Source organism: Excalfactoria chinensis, chromosome 1 (assembly GCF_039878825.1).
Source record: "Excalfactoria chinensis isolate bCotChi1 chromosome 1, bCotChi1.hap2, whole genome shotgun sequence".
Classification (NCBI taxonomy): Eukaryota; Metazoa; Chordata; class Aves; order Galliformes; family Phasianidae; genus Excalfactoria; species Excalfactoria chinensis.
In genome coordinates, this window is record NC_092825.1 from 162,011,095 (window position 1) to 162,029,864 (window position 18,770).

The 18,770-nt window shown below is 36.8% G+C and overlaps 1 protein-coding gene across 7 annotated transcripts in view; it reads right to left on the minus strand.

Moving 5' to 3' along the window:
* Positions 1-18,770, minus strand: part of NBEA (neurobeachin) — a 449,426-nt gene that overhangs the window by 19,606 nt on the left and 411,050 nt on the right. For 5 of the 7 annotated variants that reach the window (XM_072361556.1, XM_072361557.1, XM_072361555.1 and 2 more), the window contains 3 exons: positions 7,981-8,070; positions 6,276-6,468; positions 2,791-2,862 (listed from right to left, as the gene is read on the minus strand). In XM_072361556.1, coding sequence (XP_072217657.1) covers positions 2,791-2,862; positions 6,276-6,468; positions 7,981-8,070 — 355 coding nt within the window. The remainder of the gene's footprint in view (positions 1-2,790; positions 2,863-6,275; positions 6,469-7,980; positions 8,071-18,770) is intronic. The other 2 variants (XM_072361559.1, XM_072361554.1) reach the window with 1 other exon arrangement.

An 18,770-nucleotide genomic window follows, 5' to 3' on the forward strand; every position in this document is an offset into this window, starting at 1 on the left:
TCCACTTACAAGGGAATATGAATACATTTAACTTTCAATGAACTGTGAATTTGTTGTTGGGTAAGCACTCTGAATATGAGCATTTAGAGCTGTCTATATGGGTGTCAGAAATAAAAAGCTATTGTGAGATTCCTGGTTACTCTTTGAATAAGACAAAAGATTTTACAGAAGATGACAATTTCTTATAAACTGCCTGATGCACTGCATAATATGTGGCAATATTTTACTCAATATTGTCTGCTGAGGAACTCTTGGAAAACAAATTGAATTTCAGGAACGTGATGGAAGTCAATGCTAACAATACCACAGACTCAGTTCTTGCTGGTTGTACCTCTGCTACAGAATATATCACAGCTTGTGTTGTGTGACCCTTACATCCTTCATGCTTTCAGAACTCCTAAATGGATCAAAGACAAAAATAAGGATTCAACCAATTAATATATTTCTTAGAATCACAGAATCATAGAATCATTAAGGTTGGGAAAGTTCTCTAAGATCACCTAGTCCAAATTTCCAACTGTCTACACACCACCAATGGTGGTTCTAAAAACCACTAACCATGTTCCCTAAACACCACATGATGGATGTTTGGATTGGGTGATCCTGTGGGTCTTTTCCAACCTTGGTGATTGTATGATTCATTTCTACATATTTCTTGAACACTTGCAGGGATGGTGACTCCACCATCTCTTTGGGTGGCCTGTCCCAATGCCTGAGTACACTTTTGGAGAAAATACTTTTCCTAATACCCAAGCTGAACCTCCCCTGGTGCAATCTGAAGCAATTACCTCTTGCATTACCTCCTGCCCTGCTGCTGTTACCTGCCAGCCCCCACCTCATCACAACCTCCTTTCAGGCAGTTGTGGGTAACAATAATGTCTCCCCTGAGTCTCCTCCACACTGAACAATCCCAACTCTCTCAGCCGCTTCCTATAAGACTAGTGCTACAGACCCTTCATAGCTTTGCGACCCTCTCCATGGCTTCAGTGTCTTACTTTTAGTGAGGGGCCCAAAACTGAACACAGTACTTGAGGTGCAGCTTCACCAGAGCTGACATTGGCCTTCTTGGCCGCCTGGGCAAGTGTCACCTAGCACTCTCAGATACTTTTCCTCCGCACAGACTTTCAGCCATGTTGTCCCAAGCCTAAAGCTCTGCACAGGGCTGTTGTGACCAAAGTACAAATCTAATGTGCATTGTTATCACTGTCTTCTACCTACTTATCACGAAGGAAGCCAGGCCATTTACACTATAGGCAATACCACTTGGAAATTCCCTCAAAAAGAGGGAAAAGGAATGATTACTACCAAAGCCAACCATCCCATATGTCAAATGGAGCAGTTAAGAATGAATGTGAATCATCAATTAACTTGCTCTTGACTTCCCATTGCATTACAGGCAGTATTTAGCAATTCAGTAAAGGTGTATTCTCACCTAATATTAACATTCTAAAACTTTAGTATACAAGTTATTTACCTACAGTTCTCTATGCTCGCTGTAGAGACATCACTTTACATGGCAAGTCATCTCACCTTGAAATAGCTGTCTCAGAGCTATACAGTTCCAGAGAACAGTTTCTTTCCTGACAGTAGCTATAGAGGGAATCTTTACAACTAACTTCTAATGACTGAAGCTTAATGAGATAAAATTCACTCAGAGAGAGCCTGTTCATAGGAACATGACTTTCCTGCTTCCTGCACATAATACTCTGAATTTTCTTTTGTCCACATTTTTGGTTATTCTCCTTAAAATTTCTTCATGAAATAAGAGACTTAACAAAAAAAGTCCACTAATATAAAATTGCTTATATGAGCTAATGCCAGGTTTATGCATTTTGAAAGTACACAAATGTAAATCACCAGACTCTCCATGACCATCCACTGAAATATAGCAAATTACTCAGATTTTCAGAACAGGTGAGTACAATAGTAATTCCCCAGCTTTTGAGAGGAAAATTGGAGAAAAATGCTGTCTTTATATGAGAAGATGAAGCATACAGAATGATAAAGTTAGCTCTTCTGAGGTATTTGTATATAAATCTTTCAGTCATAAATACTGACAACTAGTAAAAGAAACTTTTCACCTACAGATGTTAAAAATGCTTGTTTTTTTCTCAGTGGTTCTTCAAAATTTGCCCTAAGAACCATCCATATCCACAGTTTCTGATTGAAAAATGTACTTCAAAAATTTAAAAAGATAAAGCAAACAGTTTCAATTAAAGATGTCAATTGTAAGCACAGGGCCCCAACCTTTCTTAATAGCACTCTAACAATTTTAGCAGGTACTTATTTCTAAATACTCAACTTTAAAAAAATATTTTTAGATTTAAAAAATGCAATAGTACAACAATTTAAAATGCAATCTTTTTGCTATTAATTTAGTAATCCCTGCTAAGAAAATCCCAATCGTAAATGACTGAAATGAGTTTACATTAATTGCTACACAAAGAGTCTGCATAAAATTAAAAACTGTGAGCTATGCCAGACCCTCACATTTTATTTTATTAATGTGACCTGATAAGAGAGCAGAATTATAAATATGGTCAGACAATGTAGCTATATTAATGAGTTGTTTCTTAAATGTCAGTTGCTGGTGATATTAATAACAAATAGCACTTATGCTTCATTCGGCATCAGTAGGTAATGTTTTTCATTTTCCAGTACTGACAAAAATAAATATTTTCCTATGTTCTATGTTAAACAAAGAATAACATACAAATACAGCTTAATCAACAGTTTTTGAAAATGCCATTTTCAAATATGCTTCTTTTTTTTTTTTTTTTCTTGACATACCAATCAATGGATCCATTTCGATTGGGAGATGGTGGGCTTGATCCAAAGAATATCCTGGCGCTCCTCGAAGGCCTAAATTGTGAAAGGAAGATAAAGAACATAACAACCTTGTTATGTGATTATTTTTTTTCTATGATTTTACTAGGTTTAAAGCTGCTCTGTAAGAGTACCGTATCCAAACATATACTTAACTTCTTACTATTTCTTGTTCTATGAATCTTTCAAGATTTCTTCCTCTCTGCTATAGAAATACAGACTTGTTTACTCTTTAGTTATGGAACAGAAATTATAACTGTATGAATGCTACTTTCATGATGGTTTCTGCAAATTCAGATGTTCACAAAATTAATTTTAAATAACCTAAAAAAGTATTTTATTACATTGGAACACTGAGTCAGATCTTCTATTAGGAGAGAAAAAATGTTGGATTAAATTCTGTTATGAGTTGTGTACACCATGAAATCTATGTGGAGAAATTTGGATCTTTGCATGGATTTATCTAGAATATTTTGCAGGGAAACTGATAGCTACAGTAAATCTATCATAATCATTCCTATGCTCAGCAGTCCTTAAGATGTTCTAATTTTCAGTAAGGTATGCATACATAATCACATCTGCTTTCAAGCATTTATAGCATTGCTTTCACTCTTCTGAAGACCCTCCCCATTATGTAAGTCACAACAGTCCATGATGAAAAGAAGTTTTTTTGTCCAGAACTGCCATGTTGCACAAGAATACCTTCCGTAAGAAGAAATACAAAGTTCTGGAAAACAAACCCTGAGAGCAAACTGATGACTGAGATTGATGTGTTTCTAGGTTCTAGTGTGGATTTGTTCATACTTCTAACTCTTTTGCCTTATGTTATATATTGGGAACCTTACACTAACAACCTCTGTGTTCAGTAGTAATTGCTTTTTTTTACTGTTGCAATAGGTGACTTGAGTAGGCAAAAAAACACAAACCAACCTCAAGGCCTACAGCTGACCCTGTCAGCTTCTGACTAACACCACTCTTAGAACTTCTCCTTCCTTCATTTCTCTCTCTTTTCCTAAAAAGCAAATCAGTCTGGGACAGACTTTTGCTGGTATTTACTAAGACTCATTTAATCCCATTGTGACATGGGCATGTAAATGACTTTTATTGTGTATGAACTCTTAAAGCCTTACAGAAATCTTACAATACAAGTGGTGTATGTATTGATATCTGTAGATTATCCTTTATGCTAGACCTGTGATTTATTAAAACATGGTTATACTAGAAAAGTGATACTCCTTCCTGGAATAGTCTCTTGAAAAAGAAAAGCCATTGCTGGGTGAGGTGTAAGAGTTAAGAGAATTACCAGAATGAATTTTGATTTTCCAAACAGCTTTGTGTTCCTGCTTCCTGCTGTTTTGATATATTCACAAATTATTTCTCACTTTCAAATTTTTACCAGAGATTTTTATTTTTTTATTTTTTAAATTTTATTTTATTTATTTATTTTTTTTATGGTTGGTTCACAATGTGAATTCTGCTTATTTACAATGTGACAAGATTGTGTATGGAAAACTAAACCCCAACTTAAAGGCCAACAAGACTTTTACTGAACTAGAAGACTTGTATACAATACTTGCTAAGGAAACCACTGAACTTCAGGATACTGTTGTTTTAGTGATTTTGACTCCTTCAAAGCAAAGTATGTGTAGGAATTTTGGCTTTCCCTCATGTGACCGTGTGGATAAGAAAATAAGTAGAAAAGTACTAAATGAGCCTCCTCATATGAAAGTGACTTGATGTTGATAATTGCAGAGTACTTGGGCAGCATGCCTGAAAAAATACCAGGGAATCTATTACAGATCAGACAAATAGTGTTCATAAAAAAAGTATTAAAATATTAGTGGGCAGCTTCTGTGACTCTGACTCATTTTTGACAGAGTTCTTTCCTTAAGGACAATTACAAAAAGCAGAATTTTAAAGAAATGGGCAAAACATGTTTACATCTGATGCCATTGCACCTGTTGGAGTATTAAAAATTCACAGATTTGTGAAAGGCAATCAGATATCCTGTTCTGTTCTATTTCAGTTGTATTCTATAAACCAACACACAGAGTTCATTGAAAAAAAATAGGAAACCTCTGAATATATGTGAAATTTTAATATTCATGCTAACATTATTTAAGTTGTCAGAATAAAACTCAAATTACAGCTTCTCTTACTACTCAAGAATTCAGTGTGGTATTAACTTTTCTTTCTGATAGTTCTTCTAAATGCACGCCTGTAAGGGAATTCCCATTCAGTCCTCTAATTATGACTTTTAACACAAGTCTTTGGTTAGTTTTGTGCAAAAAAGATTGTATCTACTTCACTTGACTTATTTACTGAGGAGATGTCTGTGTTTAATGCAGTGAAACCTCTCATTAATCTAGATTTTCTTTATTTCTACTGTAGAGAGACATCTTAACTTCACAATTTCATGTCCTGATGGTCCTACTTCTGCCCAGAGTTTTCCTTTGCTGTAAAGAGCAGATGGATTTTTCTTTTCTGCTCAGTCCTGACAAAATATCCTGAATCAGCTACTGAGTCACACTCTCAAACATGAGGCAGCTTCCTTTTTTTTTTCTAGGTGGTAAGACACATTCAAAAACTTCCATATGTTGCAGGATGAGGGCCATTAGAGCAGAAAGATACCTTCATTCCTGAGTGGGGCTGCAGCTTGGGGTCCCACCACATATTTAGCAATGCATGGGATGCTCTCAGTTATTGCAAGGCCAGGTGAGGAATCAAAGCATCATAGAATCACAGGATGGCTTAGGTTGGAAGATACCTTAAAGCCCACCTAGTTCCAGCCTTCCTGCAATGGACAGGGCTGCCACTCAGTAGATCAGGCAACCCAGGGTCCCATCCAAGCTGGCCTTGAATGCCTCCAGGAATGGGGAGGAAACAGGACAGTCCTAGCAGCAATGGAGAGGTGAGCAAGGACAGGAAAGGAAACATGGCGTGACCCCAGTGAATGGGCTTTTGAGACAGAATGAGAAAACTTCTGTTCAGAACAATCCTGCCACTTAAGTTTGCTTTTGGTTCCACATTACCAAGCCGTGACCCAGAGGAAGGCCTGAAAGCTCTCACAAGCAGCAGACAGAGATGCACACTCTCTAGCATGCCAGTAGATATTTCTGAAACCTGGGACATACTGATATGGATTGTGTCAAGAACAGCAGCATGCTCCTGAAAATTATTATATCAAAGTCTGATCTTGATGTAACAACAAATCGATTGGATGCCACGGGAATGTGCTGCTTTTAATGGAGAGTGTTTCTAGGAATGACACTAGAGGAAACAGAAGCTTTGAATATTTGACAGAAACCAGAATAACTGTAAGTTTTCTATGTATTTGTACACATGCAAACGAGTAAGATTAACTCACATCTAGCTAACCTCCACTCAAAATTAAAAGCTGCACTGTTAAGATCTTCAATTTTGAAAGAAATCCACCTGTGAGAACCTACCTACTGTGTTGTGCCACCGATTAACAGCAAAGAGCCTGCTGCAGGTGACGGTCACCACGGCAGGAATTGTCAGGTGGGGCAGCGTGTTGGCTGCCACGTGTGTGACCGGAGAGTTTGATGGGAACTTCAGCACCATTATGACATCCTGCTGCATCTGATCTTTAAACATGAGGGGGCTCTGTGGAAGGAAACACTGTTGAGTAGAAAGGAGAAGAGAGCAGAAGAAAACAGAAGGGATAACACAATTAGTGAGGAGGTCTGAGGGAAAACGAGGTTAAAAAGAGCAGGCAAGCACGTGCACATACAGGGAAAACAATGCTACCTGTGCATTTACACTAGTGACAGAGGAGAGCAAGATCAGAAGCTAATATTGGGTAATTACATGAGGACAAGTAGAGAATAGGAATGGCAAGGGTCCACCAGGTTATCATTACAGGGTACATAATGATTGCTAGCATTAATTAATACACAATGAAATGCAAAATGATACAGCAGTTAGTATCCATACAACAGAGATATGAGTCAAGTAAAAATAGTTTGCAATTGCTACAAGTTAATGGCTGAAACCAAGAAATTTTAAGAGACTCAAAATTTCAGTTTTCAATTTTTTCAGATATTTGATTTTTCTTAATGAATGTTTGATTGCTCTTAATGAATGATACAAAATACATCACTTCCAAACACCAGGAGACATTTAATTCTCTATAAAGCATTTACTTATTACTCTGTAAGCAATTATAAATCAGTTCAGCAATTCTACAGGTGATACAGGTGATTTTTCACAGCAGCAGTGTTGTCATGTGAGATTATATAATGTACTGTTTTTAATTTTACTTTTTTCAACCAGAGTTATAACAGATAGATATGAATATTTCTATACATTCAAATAATCCTTTTCTTTTGATCTCAACTTTAAATGTAAAATATAATTGGCATTTATTATCGATACCTTAAGAATCTAAAATATATAATGTTTAACATCTACACAGTACTTCTAACAACATAGCTGGCATTTCCAGATCAATTCCCACTTTCATAGTGTGCAACCAGAGAAAGTGATTTCCTTGTGAAAAATTAAATTAATGAAATTACTCTTGATTTACAAAGCTTAGAAGAAAAAATATAGCTCTAAGCATTTAACCAAAGACACCTAGGGACACAGAGATCTGTCTCTTTCAGTCTTGCTATTTTGTATAATTCTTTGCAAGAAGCACAAAGAAGAATGTATTGAGAATGAATTTTGAAGTTCAAATTGGAATTAGAAAGAAGTATAAATTGTATTCTCCTGGGGGAACAGAAAGGAGGATTCCAGCACGATTTGAACTATATTGTTTCATTTCTGGCAAGCAGGCATTGTCCATATATCACCCCCTAACAATGTCTCCTTTAAAAATAAATGAATAAATAAATAACAACAGACTCACTGCAAGAGGAGCCTGGAGTCATTCCCATTACTTCCAGGAATAAGAATCTAAATATGTATTTATGAAATGCATATTTATGAAGAAAGTGCCTTTTTACACAATATTACACAGGAAAAGTCAGGTCTATAGTAAGTTAAGGCTAGTCAAATTCCACCTTGCTCTGCCGCACTCTGTAGGGGCAGTGGAAAGCATTAAAGTCTTGCATAAATGGATATTTGATGATCTATAAAGAAGCCTCTGGTTCAAAGGGAATGAATTCCCGACCAGCAGCTATGTCTCACCAGGTGCATGGCAGAGCTCCGCGGTGGATGGGGCTCAATGAGCAACTGTGATGGCGTCTGCCCGAAGTTCTGGATCTGCGCCTCCATGGCCTGCGGGGAAGGCAGAGGGACTGTCAGGAGCAATATGCGTCAAGGAGAGAGGTCAACACACTCAGTGACAGTGCAGGCATATCCCAAGTCAGCCATGAAAAAAGTCCAGAAAATTCACCCGGTGCTCTCCTCCCAGGCTGCAGACTCAGCCAAGTGTTAGTATTTTGTAGACAAGCTCTGCTTCTCCTTTCAAGCATGCTTCGGTTACTCAACTAACCAGGCTCATTTCCAGTAACTGGCGTTAGATGTGAAAATGTTAACCTGTGAGGACATGCAGTTCAGGTCTTGAGAGCTTTTTTTTGCACTAAAAAGAACACATATACCTTAATAAAGTCCTTTGTAAGGAGGAAAGAATGAGGATCTCTAATAAAATAAGCCTCTGGAATCTTAAATGGGGGGAAAAAAAGCAAACTGAGAAACAACATAAGTATAACAATACAATAACAACAAAATAATTACTATATCAATAGCAACACTAGCAGGTTAAAACAAAAAAATGTCAGAAACAAATCTTGCTAGGCGCTTTCAGAATGCTGTAAAAATCTTTCCAAGTTGCATTCATTCTCCAAGTACTTTGTGCTTAATTTTGTTGCAACTATTTTGTGGTCTTTCAGACTTCACAATTTGGTAGAGAAAACTTATCCATTTCAGTTTGTTCCTTGAGACTTCAGACTACCTTCAAAATAAATCCAGAGTAACTCAAGGAGTAGAGCAAGTCCAACTGTGATGCTTCCGCTACTGGAACAGTTCATTTAAACACAAATAAATTTAGGATACATCCTTAAATATTTCTGCAAAAGATCGCTCCTTCTAAAAGAAATAGAGTTTAAGAACTCCTGTTTTTCAAACAAGTGCTATTTTACTTGATCCTTTAAAATCAAGAATAAAGAACCCATCAAAAGCTAAACTGGTGGATTTTGAAGTGCTCTGTGTTATGTACTTACATATGTACTGTACTCTGCACTACTGACCCTCTGTATTTTTCCTGTGAGCTTTAGGAATTTTTCATTTGCCACTGCACACAAAATATGAAAAAACACTAAAACATGACTAACTTGGTAAATTCTGTTACTTCTTTCAAACACAAAAAGGTAATAAATACATTAAATACTTCACTATACAGAAGAATCCTTTCAATCAACATATTTCATGATTTCTACAAGCCAGTCTGTGCATTCGTGCAGTCCACAGTGTAGTAGCCAGAACAGATGTTAGAGATTTCCTGACAGGTCACAGCATCCACCACTTTTGATGACCTAGACTGATAGGTAATTTAATAAAATACTGCTAACAAAAGAAGAAACTGAATGCAAAGTCCAGTAAGGAAGCTGAAGGACTTTCCATGGTTTGTAGCCTAACACACTGGATGATGTGTTTACACCAGTACAGGGAATTTCTTCCTTGGCGACTGATTCAGAGCAGGTTCTAGGCTGCTTTTTGGGGAACTGGTATGTTTCTTTGTTTTTATAAACCTCATTTACTAAGAAATTAAAATCATGGACTGACTATATATAAAACCAATGTGTTTATGCGGACATATGTATGTACGTTTGTACACATCTATACAGTAGTAGCATATGAATATTCTCTCTTCACATGCTATGTAGAAACCATGACTCATGCAGACACTTTTTTTTCAGGAATATAAAATGCAGCTTGAATCAAAGCATTTTCCATTACATTCAGTAATATGTAACAGATTTCCTAAGTTTTATTGTAATAGAATTATAGCTGCTTGTGGATTTTGGTTTCAGAATGATGATGACCAATATCAGCAACATTAGGCACTGCACGATACATGTTCCCACACAGCTCTGCCAATGATATTTTGAGAAAAGTAATTTCCTTTTTTTTTTTTTTTTTTTTTTCCAAATAATTAACAAGGTTATTCCTTTAATTTTTGAAGGAATTATGCGATGAAATAAGAGTGTGAATTATATTTGGCAGCAATTCTAAACAAAACCCAGATCTTTCCCTACTGCCCTTTTAGTGATCCCATAAATGATACTTCTGTCCTCTCACAGGCACATTGAAATGAATTATTAACTATTTTTTTTTAAGTATAGCCCGATTCTAATTTACACATGTACTTTCATGTTGTCCAGTGTCGGCAAATTCTGATTTTTGAGCTATAAATTCTGCATACATAGCTCTGTGGGCTTTGCCTCCCAGCCCAGGGGGATTTATGATGTTAGCAGGGGAAAAGAAAGAGGAGCAGAACAAAATAATAAACCAGCATGAATTTTTCAGATGGATGCTTCAATCATAACTGTCAAAAGTAACTGTTATTTTTCAGTTGAAGATGTCCTGGCAAATATTCACATACCTATTTATATGCTCATGCTTTAAAACACTTAAATGATACCAAGTCCTTCCATACTCAGAACAAGCACAGGACCAAGACCTTGACAATCAGGAAACGCTGAATGTTTTTGCTGCCTTACACTTAACAAGGACAACCCTCGCTCTCCCACCCTATGATCAGTAATGTTATCCTTTCCTTTCAAAAGTACCACTTGGAAAACTGAAAACTCCTGGATGCTTAAAGAAACTGAACAATGTTTCTTTAAAAATACCCATAATATTCATCTACTGCACTGACAGCACAGCACAATCCACAGCTGCACGGCTAGAACTGTTAGTCCTCTCTAGATTTCCAAACACTTGAAAAGGACAGAAAAACCTTGTCAAAACTTACACAGAAGATAACCATAAGCACACAGAGATAAGAGACTGGCCCAAAGGCATTCCTAATGTCTTGTGTTATCAGATCGTGTCATGGAACTAAACGGTATAGAGCATATCTGTGAATAACAATTTAATGCATTGATTTGTTTACCAGAGGACTACAGTTTTATGTAATATAAATCTGAAAACCTAAGTATACACCACAGCTTTTCTTGAACTGTAAATCATCAAATACATTTGTTTTAAAAATTTGGTCTAATTAATCTATTCCTTTTCTCCCATCAGATCTTGAGTAACATCCTTGAAGTGCTGCACCGCTCCCTAAAACACATATTGTGGTTAATTTAACATGTATTTTAATAAAACTATTTTTTTTTTTTCTCTCATTTCACCTTCAGATGTCCTTTGTGTACAAACACAATAAGCTTGGAATTCACTGGCTGCCAGATTTAATGCTTCTGAAACAGCAAAGTGGCAACTATACTAGTTTCCACTTTCTTAATAAGGTGTTTCAGGAAAGCTACTTAGTGTGCTGATTTGAGGTTCCCTACTGTTTTTAATACACATAAAATGAGATTTGTACTGCAGACACTTCAGGGAGTAGCTGTTAGGATATGATCATATATTGCAGGAAGATAAAATGTAGCTCAGTCTATTGATAACCGTAAGTCCAAACAAGGAAACTAAAACATCTGCAAACTTGCTGACAATTCAAAGATTAAAATAATTATATCTCATACATCTTAATTTATTCTAGCAAGCAAAACATTGCTTCATAGCACTTAATATTAGTCATTTAAAAATAATACATAGAGATTAGTATTCTATGATTATATACGATTTTGAGCAGGAAATCGATACAAAAAAAATCACCCGGTCTAACAAATGATATTTTTCTTAGTTACAGTGAGTAATACCCTAACCATGTTTTTCTCAAAGGAAATAAGTTATTGGGTTCCAGTTTTTATGCTTAATGGCAGACTGCAAATCCACAGGGATAGTGGGATATTCCTCTGCAGCTTGGAGGATCAGTCCTCAGTGCCAACATCATGAGCGACAAAGAGTTAGAGATGTCTGTTTTGCTCTCACAGCAGTCTACCAAATTATTTTTCTCTATTTAAGAATGCAGATTGAAAGAAACGTAAATCAGGTGTGTCATTAAATAATCCAAGCAATCAGTTTCTTCAGATTCAAAAATATTCTTTCTTAGCAGTCAAAGGCAACAATAGCAATCAGCACAACCCAGCAAGAACAGAGCTGCAGAGTGAAAGGGTAGGTTGTATGCAACACATACACGAACCGTGCAGAATACAGGGTCTTCCCACCAGCTTTGCTCCAGTGTGTGCTGCAGACCCCAGAAGAGAAGCAGCTGGTTTAAGGGTGTACCTGGAGCACAGGAGCCAATTTACAAACTCTAGATGAAAATATGAGAATTGACATGTATAGAAACATCATAAAAGTGAAAGTTTTGTTTGCTTTTTGGCACACACTCACAAAATGGTAAGCCAAGACGCAATCTATTTTTAACACATTGTTTCTCCTAAAAGAGTTTTCAAGAAATGCAAGCAAAATCATGAAGGAAGGCATTAACAAGAAGGGCTCTCTCACCTGCTAACACCCCTTTGTTGCATGGTAATTACAGCACACAAGAACAATGAAAGTGGGAGCACTTTTCATTAGAGTGCAGGATGAGAAGAAAGAAACTCCTAAGAACAGACTACACTGCAGATAGTAAGACAATACCTCTCCTCCTATGTGAAGTGGCTTTGTTTTGTTCATAGAATCATAGAAGGTTGGAAAGGACCTACAAAATCATCTAGTCCAACTGTCCTCCCATTACTGTAGCTACAACAAACCACCAAACCATTTCACTGAATTATGACTGTAACAAGTCACATGTTCAAGAATATACACTGAGTTTCTCTCTGTTTTTATTCCTTCTTTAAATATTCATTTTTGTATTGTTTATTTCCACAATCCTTGTGCATTTTGTTCCTTCAGTGTACAAATGTCAGGTTCTTCTCAAACTGTTTTCTCCTGTGTGTGGGGAGAGCCCAGGGAGGAACCAGAATCTATATTCATTTGAGAAATATGCACCACAGCCATAATCATCTATATCTGCCTTTCCTGAAAGTTTCTTCCATTTCTGCACTGAAGTGAACACAGGCATTCTAACATGCTCTCTTGCTCATGCAGCCAGCATACTCAGCAGCCCCAAGCACTTTCTTCCCAGTGAATGTGATTGACAGTCCTTCGGTGGGTAGCATAAGCAGCTTGCAAATGTTATTGTTTTGTACTAGTCGTGTGAGATACTGCTTTTTATTTGCATCTACAGCTGTTAAATGGCATCAATATCTTCAGGACTTTCGGTAAGTTAGGTTAAGAGTATTGATTTCCATTTTATTACGGTGTGCTCTGAGGAAAGAAGTGCTGTAGTTTAAAGACAAGCAACGACTCAACTAGTCTGCAGGCTTTGATGCAGTGGGTTATTTAATCAAGATACTCGAGGGAATGAAAGATGGGCACAGAAATGGATTTTCTCTGCAGGTCACTACTTTATTAATTTAACAGTGGAGAGGGGCAACCTTAAGCTCCTTCCCCACACAGGAGGTATCTCACTGGATCCAACGTGCAATTAAATTGCTCCATAGTCAAAGAGCAATAGCTTGGAGCGGAGCTTCAGCCCCTTCCCAGTCAGCCCAACCCTGAGCTCTTTCTCATTCCACTATGATTGGAAGCAGTAACGCAAAATGAAGGGGAATGCATTTCCAATCCCCTTTATAGGCATCAGTTCATCGCTGTCCTTATTTGTTTCTTGGAGCACTGCCTTTTAGCTTTCATATTTACCTAATTAAAGTACTAATTGTGATACCTACTTTCTCTCTCTTCTACCTTTATAGTTCTCCAGTTCTTATCCTTGGCAATCCACTATGCCTTTCATGACATAAAAATCTTTAAACGCTCTCCCAGTTTAAGTAGACACTTAGTAAAAGACATTGCAAACAAGACAAAAAACAAACAACAACAACAACAACAAACAGTTACTACATCTCACAAATAGAAACAGGGAAGGTAAAGCAAAAATAGAGTAAAAGTAGCTATGCCCCAGCCAGGGCAGGTTTGGGTGAGGGTGTCCCTGAATCTTTCAGGCATCTTCTCAAGTGCAAGCCAATGACTCTGAGGTTCCAAAATATCCGAGCACAAAAACTTCCTTTCCCCCCCAGCAGTTGCCATTCTTTCGAAAGCTATGGAAAACTTCCTTACAGTGAAAAGCGGTGAAATTCCCCCCGTCCTTCCGACCTATGAAGGAAGGAGAAAGCAACTTTCTACAGTTTTTATCTTTCCCCTGTGTCTTGTATCTTTCCAACTTTGTCTGGAACAATGGAGTTTACCACTGCTATAATGAAATTCTCTCATTAAATTACACTAAAAACTACAGCAAACTCTATTATGCTCTGAAGTGAACAGCTTTAACTTCCAATTCCTCTGACAAGGTCGATATTGTTACAGGGGTTCCTTGGGATGCTGCTCTGTTCATCACTTCCTTTTTATAGTTGTGATAATTTATAAAACTGCGGGTTCTGCTCCCAGCTGATGGCAATTTTGCTGCCTTTCCTTCCCTGCTGTTTGACTGCATACAAGGCAGACAGGGAGAATCCCTTTGCTTGTAAAATCACTGCTGTGCAAAACTCTGAATATCAGCTGGAACTAAAGAAAGTCATGCATTTTTTATAATTGCGTGTACATTTTCATTCAAAAATATTCTAACTTCTTTCTCTTTTATATAATGATTTTTCTTATTCTCATTCTATGCCATATTTTCCTCCAGTTGAATATCATATTTCTTACAGTCATGCTTGTAATAATTCCTATTCCATTCAGATTGGTAACATTTACTGAAACTCCTTGTGTGTTCATTGATGTCATGCCAAATGAAATCATTGCTCTGTCATCATTCTCCCAAATCTGTATTAAGTTTATAAAAGAAAACACTGGTTTCTTTGATCATTATTAAGCTGCTGAGTACAACACATTACAAAAGATTTTACTGCTAAGTTACTTTTGTGAGAGACGTAACAGCATGATACAGTAATTCATTAGATATGTAACCATGTCATGAACACTTAGAGATTTGAAACTTTGTCAGTCACAGGATTGTTTTTATTTGTTAGGTGACTGATAATAGTCCTAAAATCATTGTCATACTGTTTTGTAATGGACAGCCTCAGAAACAAGGACTCCTCTACATCTGACAAGCAATTTTATCTTTTCTGAAGACATCCTCTCATTAATTCAAAAACAAGAAGTCTTACTATTGGTTATGGATGATAAATATTTATCGTCACCGAAATAATTTCTTATCACTCAAACTGTATCTGTATGACAAAACACTTCAGTATCCTCTTTGTTATTCATCAGACACCAACATTCAAAAGGCTGCATGGACAAAAGCTCTATGTGATTTGCTGGTTAAAATGCCAATCTAGATGATCTTTCCCATCTGGTGCTTAAGTCTATGGAACAAGCTTCTATTTGACATCTTGATTCTGCAATGCAAATTACTAAATCATACACCTGCAACACAGAATTTCTCTGTTGATATTATTACTTTATGTTTCTCCTTTATGTGACAGCAATCAATGCATCACAACATGCAGAGCTGCAGATGTGTCCTATCAAATATTTGCAAACCCAACCAAATCAGTTCTACCACTTCTGTGTGCCTCCTGTCATATTAATCCTGTTAGCAATATACACTCCTCACTCCTTCCAAGATCTTGCTCAGAACATCAACTGCTATTCCAACCAAATTTGTTTTTTCATTTTTTTTCTCTCTATTCATCAAATTCAAGTTTCAAGAAACTGCATTTCCAAAGGTGCTCCTGAAGCTATCCTTATATTCATCCCTCCCTCCCTCCCTCCCTCCCTCCCTCCCTCCCTCCCTCTCTTCCTTCCTTCCTTCCTTCCTTCCTTCCTTCCTTCCTTCCTTCCTTCCTTCCTTCCTTCCTTCCTTCCTTCCTTCCTTCCTTCCTTCCTTCCTTCCTTCCTTCCTTCCTTCCTTCCTTCCTTCCTTCCTTCCTTCCTTCCTTCCTTCCTTCCTTCCTTCCTTCCTTCCTTCCTTCCTTCCTTCCTTCCTTCCTTCCTTCCTTCCTTCCTTCCTTCCTTCCTTCCTTCCTTCCTTCCTTCCTTCCTCCCTCTCCTCCCTCTCCTCCCTCTCCTCTCCTTCCGTTACTGTCTTAGGTTTGTCCTACTTCCTATTTTTTTTCCTTCCAAGCCAAGCATTCTCTTTCGTCTCCCTAATGACATATTTTAACTAATTTCTTATTTTGTTTTTCATATGAAATATGACCCAGGATACTGAAATCTTAATTTATTTTTAGATCTCTGGAATGGAAAAGTCATATTTTTTCAAGCAGAGTAAATTTATGACATCAACATTCTTTTCTGAGTGGCTACTAGAATTCCAAACACATTGTCTCCAATAATGAAAAGTTATTTCAAGTCTGTCTAAAGCAGATATTTTTTTTACATTTCCCTGAGTAGGAAATAAAATCCTCTGAACTTTTAAAGGTAACTTCTTTTTTTGACTGGAACCACTACAGATTTCCAAAGCCTAAAAAAGAGGAAGTAAAGGGATAAAAAAAAATATATGAAAACAGTCATTAGCATCCCTTAGTCACTAAAATTTACAGGCATTCTTAAAAAAAAAAACAAAACAAACAAAAAAAAAAAACAAAAAAAACCAAACACTGCTGCTGTCTGAGATGCTTCAATTGTTTCCACATGTGAAAAGCAGTGAGTAGCAGCCAGAGAGCCTGAAGTTTCAGTTGTTCCAGGCTAAAAATTGCCATCAATACTTTTAAAAACACCATCCATGCAATTTAGAAATCTTCTAAAATTTACCGATCAAAAGTACTTAAAATAAAGGCACTGTGTGTGTGTGTGTGTGTGTAGAAATGCCTTACTATATTAAATAATGCCTCAATGAATTTAGTAATGAAAATACAGTTCCAAACATCAAGACTAAAAAAAAATCTCATAAAGCTCTGGAGGGTTACAAATATCATTTCTCTGCATTAACAATCATACCAAGAGCTCTGTGGACCTCTGTGGACTCAGTAGTTCCTTCACTGCTTCTATAAGGCTCCCAGGTACCACATTATTAACCTTTTCCCTCTCTCCTTCCTTGTGACAAACACTCTACATGTCCTTTCTGCCTTGTTCTTCTCTTTTGTTTTTTATGTATTCCTAACAAGCCTTGGTCTCAGTCTCCCATCCTCTCCACAAGGCAGCAGGAGTTTTGTAAATGTCCATCATCTCAAGCAATTCTATTTCCCCTCCTTTGTTCCTCCACTTTACTTCTATTCTTCAGACCTGAGGAGAAGCTTCTCACAATGGCTTGGTCAGTTAAACACCAAGGCATAGGCAGGGCTTCAGGCTTCATTCCAGATGAAAATATATATATATATATATATATATATGTATGTATATGTATATGTATATGTTTTTTACTTAGAAATAATTTTAAAAAAATCAAAATCAAGCATTATTGATGAATCACTGCTTAAAATAATCAGAAGGCTGAATTGAAAACAGAAGCTACTCCTTTTGTGGTAGTGAGGACAATGTTATTTATAACTGTTCCCACAGTAATAAAGCTCCAGTTACTCTTTGGGAGTAGAAATGCTACAAAACAGAGATAATACTTGTAAAAATCTTTCATTATTTTTCCTTTCCATTGAGACAGAGGAAAGAGTAAACTTATACTGTTTATAAAGATCTTTGGGGAAAGAAACATGAAGCCCTGTCTGGACAAACAGCAAACCTGAGCATCTCAGTCCTTATTCAGCAGCCCTGTCTGGAAAGCGGAAGCACTCATTGTGATCTCTACTCAGATCTCAACATTCAATGCATCAAGCAAAAAAGAAACCAGCACTATTCTGAGGAAAGTGGGAGAGTGAATGTACCTGAAGGACCCTTGATTTTCAGGTGGTATGACCAAATGGCCCTTAATTCTGCTGCTTATGAAAGGTCACAAGAGCAGAAAAAGCCTGGCTATGCCAGCACCTGTGTAGTTGCCAGAACAAAGGGAATGACGATCTGGGCTGGGAATGAAAACATAAGTACTGTAGACTTTTTAAGTGCATTAGGGAGTAATTGGGAGTGGAGCAAAGGAAGTAGCATTGGGCAGCTTCCTGTGGTTTTCAGGGAGTCTGATGTCATCTGAATTGCGCTCTGCCTCGTAAGTGTATGCAAAATTTTACTATATGCCATTAGAAGGGAGAAGTTACTGGGGACCTCATCAGGTTTAATACTATTTATTAGCTGCCCTTGCCGTTGGCTCTGTTTAAGACACACTGCATGTTTTTAATTGTCATTTTTAAGGAGTGCAGAGGCCCTTGAGCATAGGCATCCTATCATAAAAATGCAACAGTAATATCAGCAGGAGGTTTCATTAAAACTTTGAAATTTCATCCACTCTTTTCTAATTAATTTTTTTCTTGGTGGCTAAGAGCTTTAACAGTGCATTCTTACAGCTGGTTTTAACTGATTTTTTGTTTGTTTGTTTGTTTTGTTTTGTTTTTTTAATTTTAAAAGATGAACTATGAGCTTTAAAAAGACACAGTTAAACTTTTTAAAATCTACAATAAATGTGTGTAAAGTCTTATTTATTGAGAAGGGAGTCATTGTTTTTTTTTGTTTTGGTTTGTTTTTTTTTTTTTTTTAAGATTCTTAAATTCCTCTATATTGTCCTTTATTTTTCTCTCTCCATAAACTGATTTTATACACGTTTTAAGAGATTTTTTTTTTTTTTCCTTCATTTTTTGCTGACTCTTCCACTTTGGTTACATTTTGTTCCTTACTGTGGTCCACTACCTTAAGAAAGGCTCCCACATTTCCATTAATAACCTTTCTGTCAAATTTTGTTGATTACTGTGTTTATACATTTTCTGTGAAGTTCTGACAAAATTTTCAATGTAAGGACCAAAAAGGGAACATGAATATTTAGG